We start from the raw sequence: 18,290 nt of genomic DNA, 5'->3' as shown, positions 1-18,290 counted from the left end.
TCCACCAGAGAACTTCTCTGCCCATTTGAGCTCTTCAGCTACAACCCCCCGTCCCAGTGCTACGTATTCCCCAACCTCAGTACCTCCCTGACACTAACAGTGTGCTTTTGGCCCCACCATGGCTTTGAGTGGAAACGTTAACTAGGCAATCAAGTTTGCTGTCACTTCTGGCCAAGAAGTGGAAAATGGAGGAAATCCAATGAGGTGAGCAGGAAAGAGTTGCAGAGAGTGAAGCCTGGTTGTTGCAGAATGGCTGGATGGTAGGGGCTCAGGCGTGAGACCTCCTGGTAGTTAAGAGTGCGAAGTCCAAATCTACGAGAACATGACTTGAGTCATTGTCAGTGATGTATTTATTGTGGGAGGAGAAGGAAAGCTGTGGAATTTCCCTGAGAGACAGTAAGGTCAATGAAAACAGCGAAGTGCAACATGGGAAGCTAAACATTCCTGAGCTCCGCAGCTGGTCATGGCATGGCAAGATCGTGTCTTTGGATCTTTTGACCTTGTGTAGGGACTACTGCTTGCCAGCCTTCACCAAGGGAAAGGCTGGGGAGTCCCTTGTGGTTGGGGGACCGCTGCAGCATTGGCAATGGATGCAAGGGGGAGCACCAAGACAGTGATTTCTTTAGTTGTGCTTGCTTTGCATTAAACATAATGGAAAGCAAAACATTGCAGAGGTTTTCTCTCAAAATTTCAGCGGTTGATTTAAATTGTGGAAAATTTTGCTGCATGTCTCTCTCTGCCTTGTCTTTTCTGTTTTCCTAATGTTATGACCTAGGGGGGAGATTCCACTTTCATGCTGAAACAGAAAGTGTTTGTGTGTGTTCCCTAGAAATCCTACATAAAGTTTTGAGGCTGTATATTGACTTAAAGAGCTGTAAGCAATTTCTTGGGGGGAAAAAAATTCAGGTAGCTTCTACAAAACACAAGATATAATTTTAATCTATTTTACAGGAAAGTTGGAAGGGGTTAGTTAAGCAGTTAATGATTAATCTGAGCTTTATGTTAGTGCAAAGTACTGAGCAAATCTATTTGTAAGGAAATGATGAAAAGTAATTACCTTTTAGAACTGAGAATCTGAAGAAGGGTCATGCAAAACTATACTGGAAGCACTGGAGGAAGTTCAGAACACTTCTTTGGGTTGAGGAAATTGTACATTGGAGGAGGAATTAGTGATGTAGCTTAGCTGCAATATTCAAGATCAATATTCCTACCCACAGGTATAAACTGTTCCTCCCTAGCTTACAAAATTTTAAAGAGCTCTCAGTTTTTACTTTCAAAAATATAATTTTGTCTCCAATCTGACCTTCATTCTTCTGGTTTGATTTTTTTTTTTTCTTTTTGGGGGGGGGGGGCTGTTCAATTCAGCCTGTGGCTTCAGCTTTCCCTACCCCTTAATTTAAGGCTGTAGGGAGCTGCAGGGGGGTGACAGTACAGAAGAAGGATAACAGCACAGAGATTGCACCCTGATGCACGCCCACAAAGCCAAGGTCCTGCAAGGTCACACCAGGGCCCTGAAGGGAAGCCCCCACCAGCTGCTGCCAGGGACCTACAGTAAAAAGGCACCAAAGAAGGTTTTGTGCTCCTTAGTGTAATCCACCAGCTTGATGTCACTAACGTTGACCATTAGCTTGTCTCCCACTTCTAAGGAGACCACGGCGCCCAGATAAATTGGCTGGAACCAGCTGTTTCCCTTTTCACTGAGGGTCTTGGTGCCGGTCAGCAGCTGGGTGGGCTCAGGGTAACTGTCAGTGACTTTGGTGATGATCTCAGTGACAGAATTTGTTTTACTGTATCTTTCAATGGGCCCTCGGAAAGTGACCTGAGCATAGACATAGTAGTCCCCAGACACAGGTATCACCAGTGCGTTGCTGGAATAACTCAGGTTGTTCTTGGTAAAAGCCAAGCCTCGCTTGTCTTCCCACTGCAGGATGGGCAGATGGTTTCCCATGGTGTCAGCGAGATCTTGTCTCTTCACTGTGGGAGGAAGAGAGAGGGAGAAGAGGTGGGTTAGTTTGCTACAGCTGGGGATATGTTGCTGAACGTAATGTGAGTTCTCTACTCCTAAGGGCAAGCAATTTAAACAGGGTAATCAAAATGCTAGGACAGAAATGTTCTTATTTTACAGTTTGAAAACGGAGGTGAATTGGCTGCAGGCCAACTGTCCAGTGATATTTTTAAAGGGTGTCCATAGCGTGTCCAGATCTGAGCAATCAGGAGTGAAAGCCCAGGATGTTTTTGGAAGACCTTGGCCAGCGCAGGCTGCCCGAAGGGGTATGCTGTGACTGGATGGCCTTGTTGTGGGCCAGATCCCGAATGATGAAACTGTCCTTCCTAAAGACTGAGTCTCATGGCACTGTGGAGCAATACAGATGGTTTTACCCTGCAGGTCCGGGGTGCTATCTTACCTATTTACAGAGTAAAAACCTTGTCCTGAAGTGAAACCAGTGCTGGGACAGTATACACATGTGTACCATGCCTGTACCTGATGGTTCAGGACAGTAGTAATACTAAAGCATCATTTTCTTCAGCAGCAATGGATTGCAGTTAGGTTTCTTAGACAGACACTATCGTGCTTGCAAAAGTTTCACAATGATCAGCATGATCTATCGCCAAAAACTGAGACACTTGAACTTCTCTTCCTGCCAAGTTGCTTCTGAAGGATGTTACGGTTTGTTAGCCCCTGTGTCAAGCTTTTCTTCCTGAGTGTTCACAATGAAAGCTTCTGCTGTAGAATTGCTTTTGGCTTACCAGTGTCACTTGATTCTACCAAAACCTCAAAAGACCCCACTATGCTTCAGGAGGCCCAATTCCAAAGCAACACGTTGTATTTAAAACCATTTTTATCTCTCTCTCTCTCGGTTTTTGTTTGTTTTTGTTTGTTTGTTTGTTTTTGTTTTTGTTTTTTTAATATAAATGCTTTGCTAGAACAAAACGCTAAGCTTGGTGTTAGCCTCCACTTTCCTCCAGACTTTTTCCCAGTCTTGTGGTTAACTGATTACAAGCAGAGCTCTAATCCAGACCCCAACATCAGTCTGATCCAAGCTAAGGATGATCCCCAGGCTGCAGAGGTCTCAGGGGAAGGATCGGGGAACTGTTGCCCTGTTCCCTTCACCTCTCCTCCACCATTTTAATTTCTCTCACACACACACACCAGCCAGGAGAATAAGCCCTAGCACTTACTCATTTTTATGCAGGGAAGCAAAAGAGTTTCTCTGCTCTTTACTGACTGCCACATAAAATTGTTCTGGTAGAACAGCAGCTGAGGCAGTGAAAAGGAAGTGGATAAATACCATTAAGATTCTGTCAGGTATTAAAATGAACCTGGAAAGTTCATGTTAAATGCTGAGAAAGATTGAGGCAACTGATTTCCAGGAAAGTAGACCTTTTTCATGAGCTTGAGTTAATGTTTAAAGTTGATTTTGATTCAGTATTTGGGGAAGGGCTGTGTGTGCGTGGGCAGGGAGGCAAATGGAATGCAAGTAAAGGAAAGCTTTGAAATTCTCTTGGCAATAACCATTAGGTTTATCCTGGGTGAAATAAGATTCAGAAAAACTAATGTGCTCAGCTCCCAATGGCATCCGTTTCCCTCTCTTTTCTAGCAATAAATAATCCGTAAGGAGACAAGAAGGTGTTAGGAGTGCAATTTCTTGCATATTCTCTGAGTAGCACAACAAAATAACGGGGGTTTTTTCAGCCTGCCTGTCAGCGCTGCTTGAAGTATCAAATCTTTCCGATCTTTCTCCAGGAGGTAAAGTACATGAGGAGAGTATTTCTGTGTGGGAGAACAGTAGCCAGGGATTGTGATAGCAAGCCAAGCTAAATTATAGAAGTATTATGAAGACTATGAGGCTTAAAGCCAATGGAGCTTTGCCTGATACAGAGAGAGAGGGATAAAAGAAAATTAAAGTACTCATGGTCTGCCTTCATCCTCATCTACCTCTCGGGTGTCTAGGGATTGGCCTTAGTCCTGGCGAAAACTAAAGTAGCATTTGGGTCACTCTAAGGCTTACAAGAACTTGGAGTAATACCTCTCAGAGATCAGCTGGTAGCAGATGAAATCTTGTTTGAGATGGGAAGGATCAGAAAAGATCAGAATATTTCCAGGAAATGTCCCGCGCTCTTTTCTATCTTGGGAATTTGGGGGGAAAATTGAAGAGAAGCTGCATGTGAAATATTTTTTTCTGTGTAGAATGACGCATTTAAAATGTCAAGGACACTCAATTCTTAAATGTTTTTTGTAACCAACAGGCATCTCAAATGAAGTACATGATTTCATAACTTCTAGAATTAGGCAACTCCAAGTTTTACAGCTATAATGTCCCTTTTAGGATAAAGCTCACTCTATTGATGGTCTCTATTTTCAAGTTAATTAATTTTCCCCATGCTTTCAATACCGGTCAAGAGGAAAAATGCATGTTCAAGTGCCTTTGAATACAGTACGGCTCCTTTTCTAGCAGCATTTGTACTTTGTATTTGTCATTTATTTATCTCATAAATACATGGAGCTCTACTTCCTGCAAATATACCTATTATGCTGTCCTGGTTTCGACTGGGATAGCATTAATTTTCTTCCTAGTAGCTGGTACAGTGCTATGTTTTGGATTTGGTATGAGAAGAATGTTGATAACACACTGATGTTTTCAGTTGTTGTTAAGTAATGTTTAGTCTAAAAGTCAAGGATTTTTCAGCTCCTCATGCCCAGCCAGTGAGAAGGCTGGAGAGGGGACAGCGAGAAGTTGGGAGGGGACACAGCCAGGGCAGCTGACCCAAAGTGGTCAAAGGGGCATTCCATACCATGTCACGTCATGCCCAGTATATAAACCGGCAGGAGTTGCCCTGGGGGGGGGAGCTTGGGAATTAACTGGGCATCAGTTGGTGAGTGGTGAGCAATTGCATTGTGCATTACTTGTTTTGTATATTCCAATCCTTTTATTACTCTTATTGTCATTTTATTATTGTTGTTATTGTCATTATTAGTTTCTTCCTTTCTGTTCTACTAAACTGTTACAATCTCAACCCAAGAGTTTTACCCTTTTTTTTTCCCAATTCTCTCCCTCATCCCACTGGGTGGGGGGGAGTGAGTGAGTGGCTGTGTGGTACTTAGTTGCCAGCTGGGGTTAAACTGTGACATAGGCTAACTCTTGAAGTAAATAAAATCTGCTTTTAATAAGGGATTCATTGCTACAGTTCCTTCAACTTTTGCATCCACTATAAATTTTCGTCATCCCTTACATGTGAAATTACTTCTCCTTTCCCAAAATCTCTTTTGGTTTAGTCCCTTGCTGGAGAAACCCTGTTGCTTGGCAGTTTTGGGGTATATTTTGTGGCATATTGCTGAACTTGTGGGGTTTCTACAACTCCTAGCCCTCACCAGTGTGAGAGCCTGATACTGAACACTGTACTTGGACACCAGACTCCTGGTCTCAGCAAGTGAGTAGAGCCTGAGTCTCCTGTTGTAGTAAAGCCCTTGTACAGCATGCACTGTGAGGTCCCGTGGCTGCAGGGTCTCTGTTTCTCAAGAATGTGCCCTGGGAGTTTAATAACTTCCAACAATCAAGTGGAACCAGAAAGTGATGTTCTACCCAGATTTAGTGGGGGGCTCGGGTACCATTGCAGCACGATAAGTGTGAGCCAGGTATTTGATGGGGTTTCTGCAACATAGTTCATCCAGCCGTGTCGCAGGCTGGTGACAAGAAGGAATAGGCATTGGTCTGCATCTTGACCCAAAGTGCAACCAAACACCTCAAAGAGGGGATGATGGCATGGTGCAGTCAGCAGCAAATATACATTAGTGCACAGGAGAGACTGGGGATGGAGAAAAGTCCTAGCTAGGTATTCCCATGGATTGTCCCATTCTTCACTAGCTATAGCCACCCTGAGAGAGGAGATCTTGATGCCAGTTTGGATAAGTTAAAAATGCTCACTATATGTTAAAAAGGCCAAGAGCAGGTGGAAAATTCATCATAAAGGAACAGGGACCAAAACATCGAGTCATTCTGCTACTGCTAATTCAGTGGTGCATTCCTGTGAAAGTACTGTGGCTAGTTATTCCTCTTGCTCTTCTGCTCTCACCTTCAGAATATATGTGCCTAAAACTAGAAAAAGACAGAGAGAATAGAGATCTGGAAGAGATTTCCTACAAGTGCGAGTTTGTAGTCTACCAACTTCGCTTTGAAAAAGGTACCTGAGGTGGGGGAATGTAACAAAGGTCTGAGGAATAATTATTCCTCTTTCACTTTCTATGCACAAGTCACGGTTTGTGAGAAGACCAGGCTGGCACTCAAGAAATTATTATGCAGCAAGTTTAAAATAACAGGAAATATTTTCTGACTGTGATGTACTGTTAAGCTTGGGAATTCCTTGCCACAGGGTACAGCACCAAAAATATGCTTGGGCTAAAAAAAGGTCAAAGGTAAGTTCATGGAAATTAGGTTCCCTGACGGCTACATAGCACAGCAGCCTGGGTGTAGCCTTTTTGCACAGAAAAGGAGCAGTAAAATCCCCTTAGCTTTTTCCTCTTCATCCTCCTTGCTATGGCCAGCAGTGACTGGCCCAAACCAGCATGTTGAAGAGGATGGGCACCATCCCAGGGAGACTGCCCAGGAATGACAGCAAAGGAATTTTTGCAAATGGGGGGCCTGAGGAAATTTGAAGAAAACTGTTGGGTGCTTCCCTGTGGCAAATGGACTTTTGTGCAACCCAGGGAAGTTCCCATTAGCAGAGCTGTGCTTTGGCTGCTCTTCTGAGTCAGCTGCACTGGGAGCCTCTGGGTCTCTCTGCCATGGGAGGATTCAGGGGAAACAGAGAGACTTACACTAGCAGACGTGGTTATTTTGCTCTTGTAAACTTGCACTTAAGCAAATACGTGATTTTGAACAAGCACAGGTCAGTTTTGGAGCTCTAGCAACCTGTGTGCAAAAGGGGATGGGACCAAGGATGTGCATTCAGAAGGAGCTTGTGGATTAGGGAAAGCAAACTACGCTGGGAAAGAAATCAGCCCTGAAATACTGTACATTTAACCTGTTTAACCCTGTAGGTGAATTTGCGTGAAGCATCATGCCACTTCTTGCATGCTTCAAGTTACTAAAGTGCTCCCCTGGGACAACACACAGGGTGTTGGGGAAGCCTCTGCAGTGAGCTGCATTTTTGAGAGGTAAAAATTGCCTTAGGTCAGAGCAGCTGGAGAGCCTTTCAGCACTCAGCTCCATCCACATGGAAACCAGCCATGAACTTTTTCCTTTTCTGTGGTAATACCTCAATTTTCCAGGTGGTTAGAGTTGGCGAGGATGGGGGAAGGCTCAGGACAGTGTCCTTGGTGTGATGACAGTTACAACTTAAGGCTGAGGTGGTGAGATGGTGGCCTTGCAAATACTGGCAGCCCCTCAGAAATGTATGGCAGCCCACCCTGCAACAGTGCTTTGTGATAGCACCCTCCAAACACAAGATAAGGGCTTGGAGGGGTTCAGCTGGACATAACTCTTCCCTTGCTTTCTCCAATGCGAGTCAGAGGTGATCTCAGTAAGAACAGGAGGCTATTTGATGGCAATATGGTGTGCGTGGCCCAAGTCAGAACTTGCAGAAAAATAAGGGCTCTAAAGCTGGTCTTATTTGACATGATTTTGCTCCAAAACTGGTAGTTTTCCCAACTCACTGCTCCATGAGGGCTCACTTGGGCTCTTTCCACTGCCTTTTCTAGGGGATTCAGCAGATCACTAAGATACCAGGCACCTATTTGAGTTTGGTTACAAAAGCTGCTCATTCAATTAAATAAATGGCTTGGAAAAGTGGCAAGAAGAAAAGTTTCTGCCAACTACCTCCTTCGTGGGCTCTTTTCTACAAACACAGGCTGCAGTAAATCTGTTGTGGTCAACAAGGCAAAGCTGTGATTATTTTCCCCATGTTTTCTGCAACACCTGATCCTATCAGGCCCACAGAAACCAAGATTATTGCACCACGACATCTGCTGTAATACCCGTGGGAAATGCTTCATTTTTGAACAAGCATTACCTGTCAGGTGCGCTCTTGGCTTTTCTGTACTGGAAAGTGTATCTGTACCTGAGGGGGAAAAAGAAAAAACAGTGTGTAAGGGTGTTTGCTATTCAAGTCAATGAGATGTGAGTGGTGATCAATGCCACTGAGGAAACGTGTCCAGCCCCTTTCCATTTCTGCATATGTTTGAGTTGGGAGTCATTCACTGTGATTGTTTATTGACACCACTGAGGTAATAAAATCCCTTTGCAAATGACTGAGCTTGTCAGGCCTGCTGCGGTGTCGACAGGACACATCATGGCTGTGTCTTAAATTGCTGGAGGATGAACAGAAGGGAGGTGTGGTATGCACGGGCTCCAGAATCCATCCTTTTGCACGTTCAGGGAGTTATACCGATCTCAGAGAGCTGCTGGGGAGGTCTGTGCCTGCACTAGAAGGAGCGAGCTTGCACAGCCCTGGGGCTAGAAATGCTCGCACTTTTGCTATGGCCCCAGTCATCTCCCTGCATCTTGTTGCCCAGGTTTGCCTCTGTCTGCCCTGGCTCACTTGGCTTGGGAAAGATTTGGGTGGTGAGAGCGGAGGGCAGGTGGGGAGGCATCTGCCAGCAGCGTGCTGTGGCAGCGATTGCAAAACCTCAGTAAACAAAGGTGTTTGGGATGGGGGAAAGGACTGGCAAACTTACCAGCAGCTACTGCCCGTTGCTTCAGAAAGCGAGAGTCCCTCTCTTCTGTGACCTGCAGGAGAGATTTCCAAGTGGTAAGCTCAGGGCTCCAGGGTGTACACTACCTCCACACAGGGTCTGGTTTGCATTATCCCAGAAAATGGAATATGCCACAGTAATATTATCAACCTCAGCTAGAGCTTTTATGTAAAAGGACAAGCCCTGACAGGGCTTTGCTTCATTGCAAGAGTTTTCTGCTGTTTGTTTGAAACAGCCTGCATCTCAGAAAAGGTGCCAGGGACAGAACCTGGGATCCTGTGGTGGTGGTTGCGTTAAACTCCAGTATTGTTCAGAGGCTGGACAAGCCCTTGGCATAACTGGGGGAGGACTGGCGGAGTGGCCAGTGTGAATTAGCCTTTGATAACCCTCCTTTGTGGCGGTGCCTCTATCCAGCACTGCTGGAGCACCTCTGCTGCTTAGAGATGCTCCTGTCCCTCAGTCTGTGCAGAGCAAACAGAGCAAGCGGAGTGATGCGAGTGATTCTTCCCTGTCTCAAGACTCAGCAGGTCTGAGCCTTTGCAAGCACTTAATGAATCCATAATGCCAGCGAAAGGCTAACTGACGTGTATCAGCTACAGAACTGCTATTTCACCTGCTTTTCTTTCTGCATCTGTGTTATTTCAGACTGTTAGCCTGTTGCTTAGATCTGTCTTGAATGTTGGGTTGCCTCATTGGAAGATGGAAAGGAGCTGAGCAGGTCAGAGTGCTGCTGGCAGAGGGTGAGCTCTGTGGCTCACTGACACTCCACCAAGGGAAGGCAGGGTGATTCACGTTTGCTTACCTCTTATGTTTTGTTCTAGAGCTGAACACCAGCACGCTCATAACACATCCCTGTGCCAACATGCATTGCATGGCGGCAGGGTATGGCCCTGGGCCATACCGAGTGGTTCTCACATTTAGGTTGAGCAGTTCAAAGGGAAGCTGCTGTCTGCCTGCCACACGCCTACCAGGGCTGGTCCTTCTGACTCATGCTTGGGCATGGCCGGTGGCTTCTCGCCAGGTGCCAGTCCTCTTACAGCAGCCTGCAAAGCAGCGTGGGTCCTAACTGGAGGATGCTGCGGGATGCTGGCTCTGGATCCAGCCTCCGTGGGGTGTGAGGAGCATCCCTTATGCTTTCCCCAGGGCACCAGCCAGCTCAGGGTGGACTATCAGGGCTGTCAGGAACCCCTATCATGCAATGTTTGTCAGGAGCATGCTGGTGTGGTATGGTGTGTTTTATGGACAGCTACAATAAATACATTGAATAAACTGCCACTGATCATCTTGCAGCTAAGGATTTGATGCACACTGCTTAATAAACAGGCTGAAATAGTATTAGCACATAGATGCTGAAGCTATCTCCTGGTGGCTGTGTCTCACAAATACTCACTTCAAATACTGCAGGAGAAGTAGAAAATAGATATTTTATATTGGCCTAGGGAGGGAGAGTGTTTGGGGGAGAAGAGTCAGGCTGCCTGGGTTTGGGGACTGCTAGCTACTCCAGTAAGCCCAAAGATGTTTTAATGTTTTACTAGCAGTAAACATCCATGTGCTCCTGCAGAAAACCTGATTTCTAAAATAGTTGCTCCAGCATGATGGAAAAAAATGGAGAAGGAAAACTGCAAGGAAGTCTCTCTCTCTTTTTTTTTTTTTCTCCCTTCCCCACCTGTATACACATATATAGCTCAGCCATAGCAGTCTGCTGCTCTGCAGGAAATGTCATCTAGAAGAGACGGTGGTGCGAAAGCTCAGTATGTGGCTGACAGAGAGAAATGGTGTTGCGCTGTCAATGAGATATCTGGGCCTTTCATTATGACTAATGACTTTCTCCAAGGTACCATCTGCTTGCTGTGGTGTCTAAACATGACTATACTTTTTGATGTGACAGAGTCATAGCCAGGTGACTTTGTCCTTCCCCCGGTGGGAAGCACAAATAGGTGTGGAGGATTTCCCTCAAACACTCCCCTTGCTTTTGGCCAGACGTATATGCATGTGAGTATGTTCTACACCATTATTTATGTGACACTTCCTACATATTTATTAAGTGACATATTTTCTAATGATGCTAAGTACTGCAATGAGCTACAAATCAATCACAAACCTACATTTAATCATGTAACTTCAGTGGGACTGTTTACATATTTAAAGCCTAACTTCTGCTGAACTACTTCATATAAACTCAGATATTGCAATACAGAGGTGATGGGAAAGTGGGAAAGAGATCAAGAAGAATTCTGCTTCTTTATAAAAAATAACAAAATGACTTTGACTAAAAACTGGGAAGAAGCTTTTTATGCAACCCCAATTTACTTGTTTCCAATGAAGGCCAGATGGAAACTCCAGGTGCAGGAGCTGCATTCATAGATGCTAAAGGACAACGTGGTGTGGTAGATAGAGCAGGGTGCTGCTAGATGTGAAATTATTCTGTTGCTTGGCAAAGGTAAGAGATCTTTTTTTCCCATAATTGTGCTGTTTGATAAGGATACGAATCTAAACCTTCCATAGAAAATATTTTAGTACTAGTCAATGCTACATAATGGCCAGTTATTAGTAATATTTGTCCTAAATAGGCACAGATGTACATTGACGGTGTAGATGAGGTGGCAAGGGAGAGCTGAGCAGCATGAGACAATAGAGAGACCATTTACACAATTAGTGTTTTTCTCTCTTTTCCTTTCATGCTTAGCTGTGATTCTGAAAAGTTCACAGCATAGCTTCAACTTTCCCTTTGGTTACGGTGGAGAGACTGTAACCAGCACTGAGTCATGTTGAAAATCCCACCTTACAGCTGACTTGCAGACAAATGATGTCTCAGACACCCAGCTCTAATTACCCTGAATACTGCAGTATGCAAAACACTTCTATTTTGTTTTGATAACAAGAATGTTCAACTGCATTTATATCCATATATTGCTAAAGCCAAGAAGAAGGGCTGAACATCCCCTGTCACATGCTTTGCCTCTTGCACCTCCAGGAAGGGCCAGGGGTATCTAATAAAGAACTGCATAGGAAAAGCAGCCTGGCACTGCAGGCAGAGAGATTAATGAGCAAAATATCCCCAGCACCTCCATCCACTCCATCTTTAGCACAAAACATTATTTTATGGGCAGGGTCTCTGCAGGTCATACACGGTTCACACACCTACAATTTTGCTAGCTCCAGAGACGCTGCATGGCCTGGACTGGGCATTTTTGGTAGAGGCCTGTCCTGCACCAGTAAAAACTGGCCTCAAGGGGAGTATTTTGGCTGGACTATAGTGCCCAGTGTAAGCATGTACCCAGGGCATGTGCTCACTAGCTTCTTTGCCCATGAGGACTATATGCGTCAAGCAGCAATGGCCAGTCTGGACTTTTACTGCTGCTGGCTTTTGGAAAGGGAATCCCACACATGTGGACCTCAGTGCTTCTCCCCAGGCATTTCTCCTTCCCTACAGATGGGGAAGCCATTTCAGGGTCTCTTTCCCATTTGGGCAGGCCATTAGGGCTTCTGGCTCTGTATGTCTGCATGTTCTGGCAGTCCTTATCTGAGCTTTTTTGCTAGCTTTCTGGCTTCATCCTTTCACACAGGATCCAGGTGGAGCAGCTAGGACTTTAAAGTCCCTCCTGTACTGCAGCAGCTCCCTTCTCCATTGCAAGGCTGACATGGCACACAGGTTCACGTGCAATCCTTTGGACAGGTTTTGGAATTTCCCTTGTGCTGCTTGTGGTCCTGCCATGCCAAGGATGCCATGAAAATAAGCCCAAGTACCAACATCTCCAGGCCACAGGACTTGACGGTCTGCTGTATTGGGCTAGCTGAGTGGGTTGCTAAGGTAGCCAGAGATGCTGTCCTGGCTGCTGTGCCATTTCCTTGCTAGATTTGCAAACTCAGACAGAAACTTGGCTTCTTTTGGGGAATGGTGCACAGCAGTCCTGGCCCTTCCTCTGGAAGGGCACCACTAGAGCCTTTTATATTTCCTGCTAAGAACACAAGCCATGTGTTACTGCTTAAAGAACCCTATTTCCTCACCTCACACTGTCTTGAAGCACAAAAGAAAGTGATTTCTATTTCCAAAAGGGAAGCAGGGTAGTGAGGCTGGAAGGTGTCCAGGGAAACCATCACCAGACTTGAATTATTCATGCAAGGTGTTATACCATGACAGACAACCAGTGGCTCACACATGTTGCTGTAATGACATAACTTGCCCTGCTTTCTCCTGAAAGGGGCATTTCTAGAGGAAGAGGTGAGTTTGTATCCCTTCAGAGGCAGAATGTGACACCATGTGCACCCACACAGAAGCAGAGATGAATAAACTGCCTCACCCTGCAGGCAAATCAAAGAGGCACACCCCTGTTGCGCAAACCTTCCCCGTCTCCTCTTCTCCTCCTCCTCGCTCCAGGAAGGACGGGTTCAGGAATTTACTACATCTGCCTCACCTGCTCAGCTGTCAAGTCCCTCCCTCCTCCCAGGACTGTCCCCAATGCACGAGAAGCTGATAATCCAGCATGTGTGGGCTGAGCTTTGGTCCCGAGGCAACGAAAGGACTCCTCCCACGGGCTCGCTGCTGCAAGGGTCAGCAAGCGAATATGCATCTGGTGCAAACTTGGGTCTGCCCACTTGCTCCCAGTATGCCCAGGGCATTCATGCCCCAAAACCAGTGCCACAGAGAACTCCGGCACACACGTCTGGTCCCAGCCTAGTCCTCCTGGTTTGGGCTATCAATGGGGCACACGAGGAAGGCATCGTTTAGCAATTCAGTTCTAACACTTCAAATGCAGAAGGAAATGCAAAAAGACATTTTCTCCGAGAGCCGTTATGCTCAGAAATGTTCCTACAGACTGAAACAGCTTACGGCCATGCCGAGCTGCAGGGCTGAGCGCCTGCGTTTAGCCTGTGACATGGCTCTGGGGAATTAACAGCAAGTTACACAGGCAGACAAAACCACCCATCTGCACTCTGTTGCTGGATAACCTTGGCAATACAGTTAGTCACCAGCAGAGTGAATGAAAAAATCAGAAAATGCAGGATCCAGTTGAACTGTAGCTGGCCGCTCCACCCACTGAGCTTGGCACGGAGGCAGCGGGCAGCCGGCCAGCCCGATGATTTTTCTCTTCCTCACTGAGACTTGCAGAGGCTGTAACTCATCTGATCACCTCGTTACATCATTGTGGGAATACTACACGCTAATAATTCAGTGCGTATGCATGGAAATACACACTAGCATAGCCCAGGCTATTGAAAATCTAATGGTTTACATTGAGCTTTTTCTCTTAAGAAGCCAAACCCACTCACAAAAATACTTTTCTCCTCTAACTCTGCCAACAGGGTCAAGAGCCAGAAACACATTACTCCAATCAAACAGGCTAACATTATTTCACTCTAAGCTCATTTCAAGAACTGAACTGTTCTGCTCTGTACAACCTCACAGGACGCAAAAAAAAAGAGCAATGCAGCTGAGACTGTCCGAAGAGCCTCTTCACCCCGTGTGCATCCACTCTAGCTGGCCTAAATAGCAGTAACAGGGGCAGCACAGTAACATGCACTTTCACGTGTGCAAGAAATTGGCAGATTTAACAGCCTGAGGTACTGCGCAGGGCTGCTGTACCTTTTCAGCGGTGCACAAAGGTATAAGCCGATAACGCTGAAGATGCTGCACCCAGAAGCTGGCATTGCTTAGGCGCGAGACACCGGCTGTGCAGACTTGAGGTCAAACAGGGGCTAGCACGTCTCTGGGCAGCCAAAAGCGTGCCCGTGTGCAGCCATGGGTACAGCTGTCACACTCTCTAAACATCCATAGACTAAATGTGTGGCAGGTTAGAAATCTGCCTTCGAGGCCACTTACTAACACTGCTTTCCTTTGCTGTTCCTAAGTGAGCATAATACAAGCAGGCTAATTAGTTGGGGAATTTCATATCTGAACCTAAAATTAAAACCTTAAATCTTCAGACCTATATGCATATATGCATCCTTCTAGCATGGGGCAGTCCTGTTGAATTCATAGTCTAGAGTGGAAATATAGGCACTTGTTTGCAGTCTGGCACGAGAAGGAGTGGGGCGGCACGGAAGAGCATTAGAAGCAGCCACACCAGCAAGTTTGTCTTTCTAGGAGAAAGTGAGTTTAGCTGTCTGTCAAAGGAGAAGAGCTGAGAAGATCCCTGGATCCAGAGGAAGTTTTCATGAGGAGTAAAAAAAAGGATGTGAAATTCAGGGTCAGACTCCTTAATTGTCTCAAATCATATCTTTGCAGGAGTTTGCATTAATAATATATGAGAGCTGTAGCTGTCTGCCCAGTGGTGGATGATAGGCACTGACCCACTGATATCAGCAGCACGGTCAGCAGATGTTTGCTGAAATAGGACACTGGTAAGGGAAGTCTCAGAGTTAACCCGAAAGAAGGGCAGAAGATGAGCCATAGTGCCAAAATATGGGTGAAATCAGTGGAGAGACACTGATTCTTGATTTCCATCAAGTAGCAATTTTTCTTAAGCATTTCCTGTGGCATGTCAATAAAAGTTTCAAAGTTGTGCATTGTACTGTGACCTTAGTGAAATGAAAACAAGAGGAACAGAAACGGTTAAGTTAAAAAGACCAAACAATAATAAGATTTATCCCAGGCAGATTTGCGCTGCGTAATGGAGAAGGAATGCAACAGCGAGTTTCTCACATTCCCTTAAACATGAGAAATTCAGAAAGAGAATAAAAGAACCAAACAAATCCAATCCTGGAGACGTGGGACGCGGCACTCTCCTCCTCGCAGCATGGCAGGACAGAAATTGGCCGTCAGCCTCTTACCTGGCCGTTGCAGGAGCTGGGGGCTCTGAGGTTTCCAACCAACAGGTAGGCAGTGGGCAGCGCCAGGACCAGCACGGAGAGCAGGCAGAGCAGCACCGCGCACCGTATCCTCCTCAAATCCTCCCTGAGGTGCATCCTGGAGGCTTGGTTGGTCCTGGGAGCCGTCTCCTCCAGGGTTATCTCGGCCACGCGGTCCATGCTGGCACCCGGTATGCGAGCTGCTGCCGTTCCTGGATGGGAAACTGGGAACGGCAAAATCTCTTCTGGCGTCTGCCCTGCATGGAGACCCCCATTAAATAAGAGCTGCCCCGAGTGTGGGAAGGCACCGACACACACACACCCTCCCTCCCAAGGAATGCACCGCCTACAATAGAAACCTAGCTTAGGGAAAGAGAGCACCGCGGCTCCCCGAGCTCCCCGAGGTGCCTACTGCTTGCCTCCGTCTGGCTTTTTTCCCCCTCGCTGTGCAGAAGGAAGCTAGGAAAGTCCCAGTGGGTGGAACCAGGATAAACCCCGCTGCTGGGCTGGATAAGCTTGAAAGGTTTTCCGCGTGGTAAAGGGAACATGAAACCAATGGGAGTGAAAGTGAGAAGCAGGGGGAGAGCAAGAGCGAGCGGCAGAGACAAGCGGACAATGTGCAGCGTCCCGGAGCCCAGCGGTTTCAACGCAGCCCTGGGAGAAAAGGGAAGAGTCTTTAGGGAAGGCGAGGGTATCGCAAATGACCCCAAGAAGGGGTCTGTTTCTCTGAAATGTTGCTTCATTTCTATGTTTTAGCAGAATTTGCAGCGGGCTGCAGGTTGCTCAATGTACCTTTTGCACGAAACAGTCCAGGGTCAGGCCTAAAATAGAGTGTTTAGCTGCCATGGGGTTCGTCTTCTGTAGACTCACTTTAATTGTGCTTTCACAGGAGCATGTTATCATTACTTGGAAAAGCTGTGACTTTATTGCACTTGCTAAAAATTTATGTCATCTTACTTTATTGATAGCTGCTATCTCTGATTAAAAGGGTCTGCTGCCTATTGGCAACCTCAGGAGCTGCTCAGCAACTGATTTAGGAGAAACAAGCTCAGACAGCAACTGATGGGGCTCCCTTCTCCTGGGGAAGGCTAGCTGCATGCTTGCTCCCTGCCACACAGCAGCAGCCTACCCTTCATCCACTGGCCTTGGTGGGGTTTAGGAAGAGCTTGGCAGGAGCCGTCAGTGGAGATGTTGCCATGTAGACTTATCCAGATTGTTGAAATTGGAATTTTTTTCCTGGGAAAACATGGTTCTCATCAAAACTGAAACTTTCTTTGATTTATACATGCGCACACACTGATGTGCAGAAACTTCTTTTTCCCTGGGTAAAGAAACAGGATAGAAGCTTACTTATTTTTTAGTGAGAGAGCAACAAGGTTTGGTTTTCCCCACTCCGCATGAAAAACATTTCAGATTTTTGTTATTACAAAATAATACCAAAGAATGAAAAATATTTTGTCATGTCTCAGTCTGTCTACAACCCCACCCGACCTAATAAAAATTCAGCCAGCTTTTATCACTTGCACTTCAATAACACTGCTAGAAATCTTCTTATTGCAATAGTCCAGTGCACCTCTTGATATGCTAGAAAGCTAAAAGTCATGCTTTGAGCAGAATGTATAATTTAGCAAGGATGACTGAAGCTGTCAGCAATGGGGAAGGGGATCCTTGCCAGCAGACTGGACAGGGAATAGGCCAGGGAAAGAGAAAATGTGAAGGAGAAAGCAATAGTGAAACCCAGTATGGGTTAGGGAGATGGGACAAGAGAGCTGGTAAAGCACCAAAGGATGTGTGCTCTAATCCAAGCCAAGCCACATAATTCCTCCGTGACCTTAGGCTAGTGACTGACTTTGTTTCCTTCTTTAATTCATTGTTTGTTTTCATTTAGGCTGTTAAACCTTGAGGACAAGGACTACTCTGTTTTTACATCACCCAGAACTGATTTCAGGGCAGGCGTGGCTCTATTTATCATAAATTTTAAAAAGAGAATGGGTGGGAAGGTGCTGCTAAGTTCAGTAGAAAGAAAACTCATTTTTCTGTGGAAGTGCTGTGTAGACATGTGATTTGATTTTTTTTTTTTTCCCCTGGGGTCCCAGTTGCTTATTCTAGGGCAGAGTACTGGAAAACTAACACTAATATTTTGGCCATGAGTGTCAAAGTTAATTTTCTCTTCATTGTGAGTGCCACAAAATGCTTAATATATATTATAAGCATGTTCCTTACAAGCAGACAGCCACAGATATCCCCAATCTGTAAGCCAGCAAACCCCCTGGAGTTTGTTTTTATTTTCTAAGGAATTCCAGTGGAGTCAGTTCTGAGTTAAAACAGCTTGTAAGAGCTTTTATTGGTCTGACACTTCTTGCAGTGGTGTGTGACCTGCAAACCGCTGGCTGGAAGAGGATGTGTAGCCACAGCCCTGGAGAGCGAGGGCTGGGCTCTTGAGATGAGACAGGAGCAGGTTCATGCTCTGCACCTGGCTCATGAAGCAAAGCTGAGAATTTGTTCTTAAAAAAAACAAGAAAGGAGGGAGAAACTTCTTTTTCTTGTCCAGAGCACAAGTGTGGCTGGCACATGGCATGCCTTTTATTTGCCAGGAGGTCATTCACCCAAGACGGCTCCACGAGGCAGCTTCAGAGCAGCCAGAACAAACCCAGGTCTGCAGATGTCAGCTATGCTGCACCGTGGACCTGGAGCCTTCCCCGGCCACCTGCTGGCTGCAGAACAGGGAATGGGGACCTTTGGTGACCACGATGGTCTTCTCTTTCCTGCGAACGGAGCTGGGCTGGTGCAGGCAGAATGCGGACAGGGGCAG

At 46.1% G+C, this 18,290-nt stretch overlaps 1 protein-coding gene across 1 annotated transcript; it reads right to left on the bottom strand.

The window, feature by feature from the left end:
• Positions 1-1,546: 1,546 nt before the first annotated feature.
• TNFSF15 (tumor necrosis factor (ligand) superfamily, member 15) lies at positions 1,547-15,658 on the bottom strand. The gene is made up of 4 exons (XM_010571015.1): positions 15,461-15,658; positions 8,672-8,723; positions 8,008-8,055; positions 1,547-1,974 (listed from the first exon to the last, which is right to left on the bottom strand). Exons 1-4 carry the CDS (start codon positions 15,656-15,658, stop codon positions 1,547-1,549), a joined length of 726 nt encoding a protein of 241 aa, XP_010569317.1.
• Positions 15,659-18,290: the final 2,632 nt, after the last annotated feature.

Source organism: Haliaeetus leucocephalus, unplaced genomic scaffold (assembly GCF_000737465.1).
Source record: "Haliaeetus leucocephalus isolate CR32 unplaced genomic scaffold, Haliaeetus_leucocephalus-4.0 Scaffold306, whole genome shotgun sequence".
NCBI classification, from domain to species: Eukaryota; Metazoa; Chordata; class Aves; order Accipitriformes; family Accipitridae; genus Haliaeetus; species Haliaeetus leucocephalus.
Note: the sequence above shows the minus strand (reverse complement) of the source record. Positions and strands in the feature narration are given on the sequence as shown.

Excerpts from the sequence above, each read along its gene's own strand:
- TNFSF15 (XM_010571015.1), bottom strand. The coding sequence starts at position 15,658 with ATGGACCGCGTGGCCGAGATAACCCTGGAGGAGACGGCTCCCAGGACC. Across the intron at positions 8,724-15,460 it reads CCAGCTCCTGCAACGGCCAG|GTCACAGAAGAGAGGGACTC; the intron begins GTAAGAGGCTGA and ends TCTCTCCTGCAG. Across the intron at positions 1,975-8,007 it reads GCCAAGAGCGCACCTGACAG|TGAAGAGACAAGATCTCGCT; the intron begins GTAATGCTTGTT and ends TTCCTCCCACAG.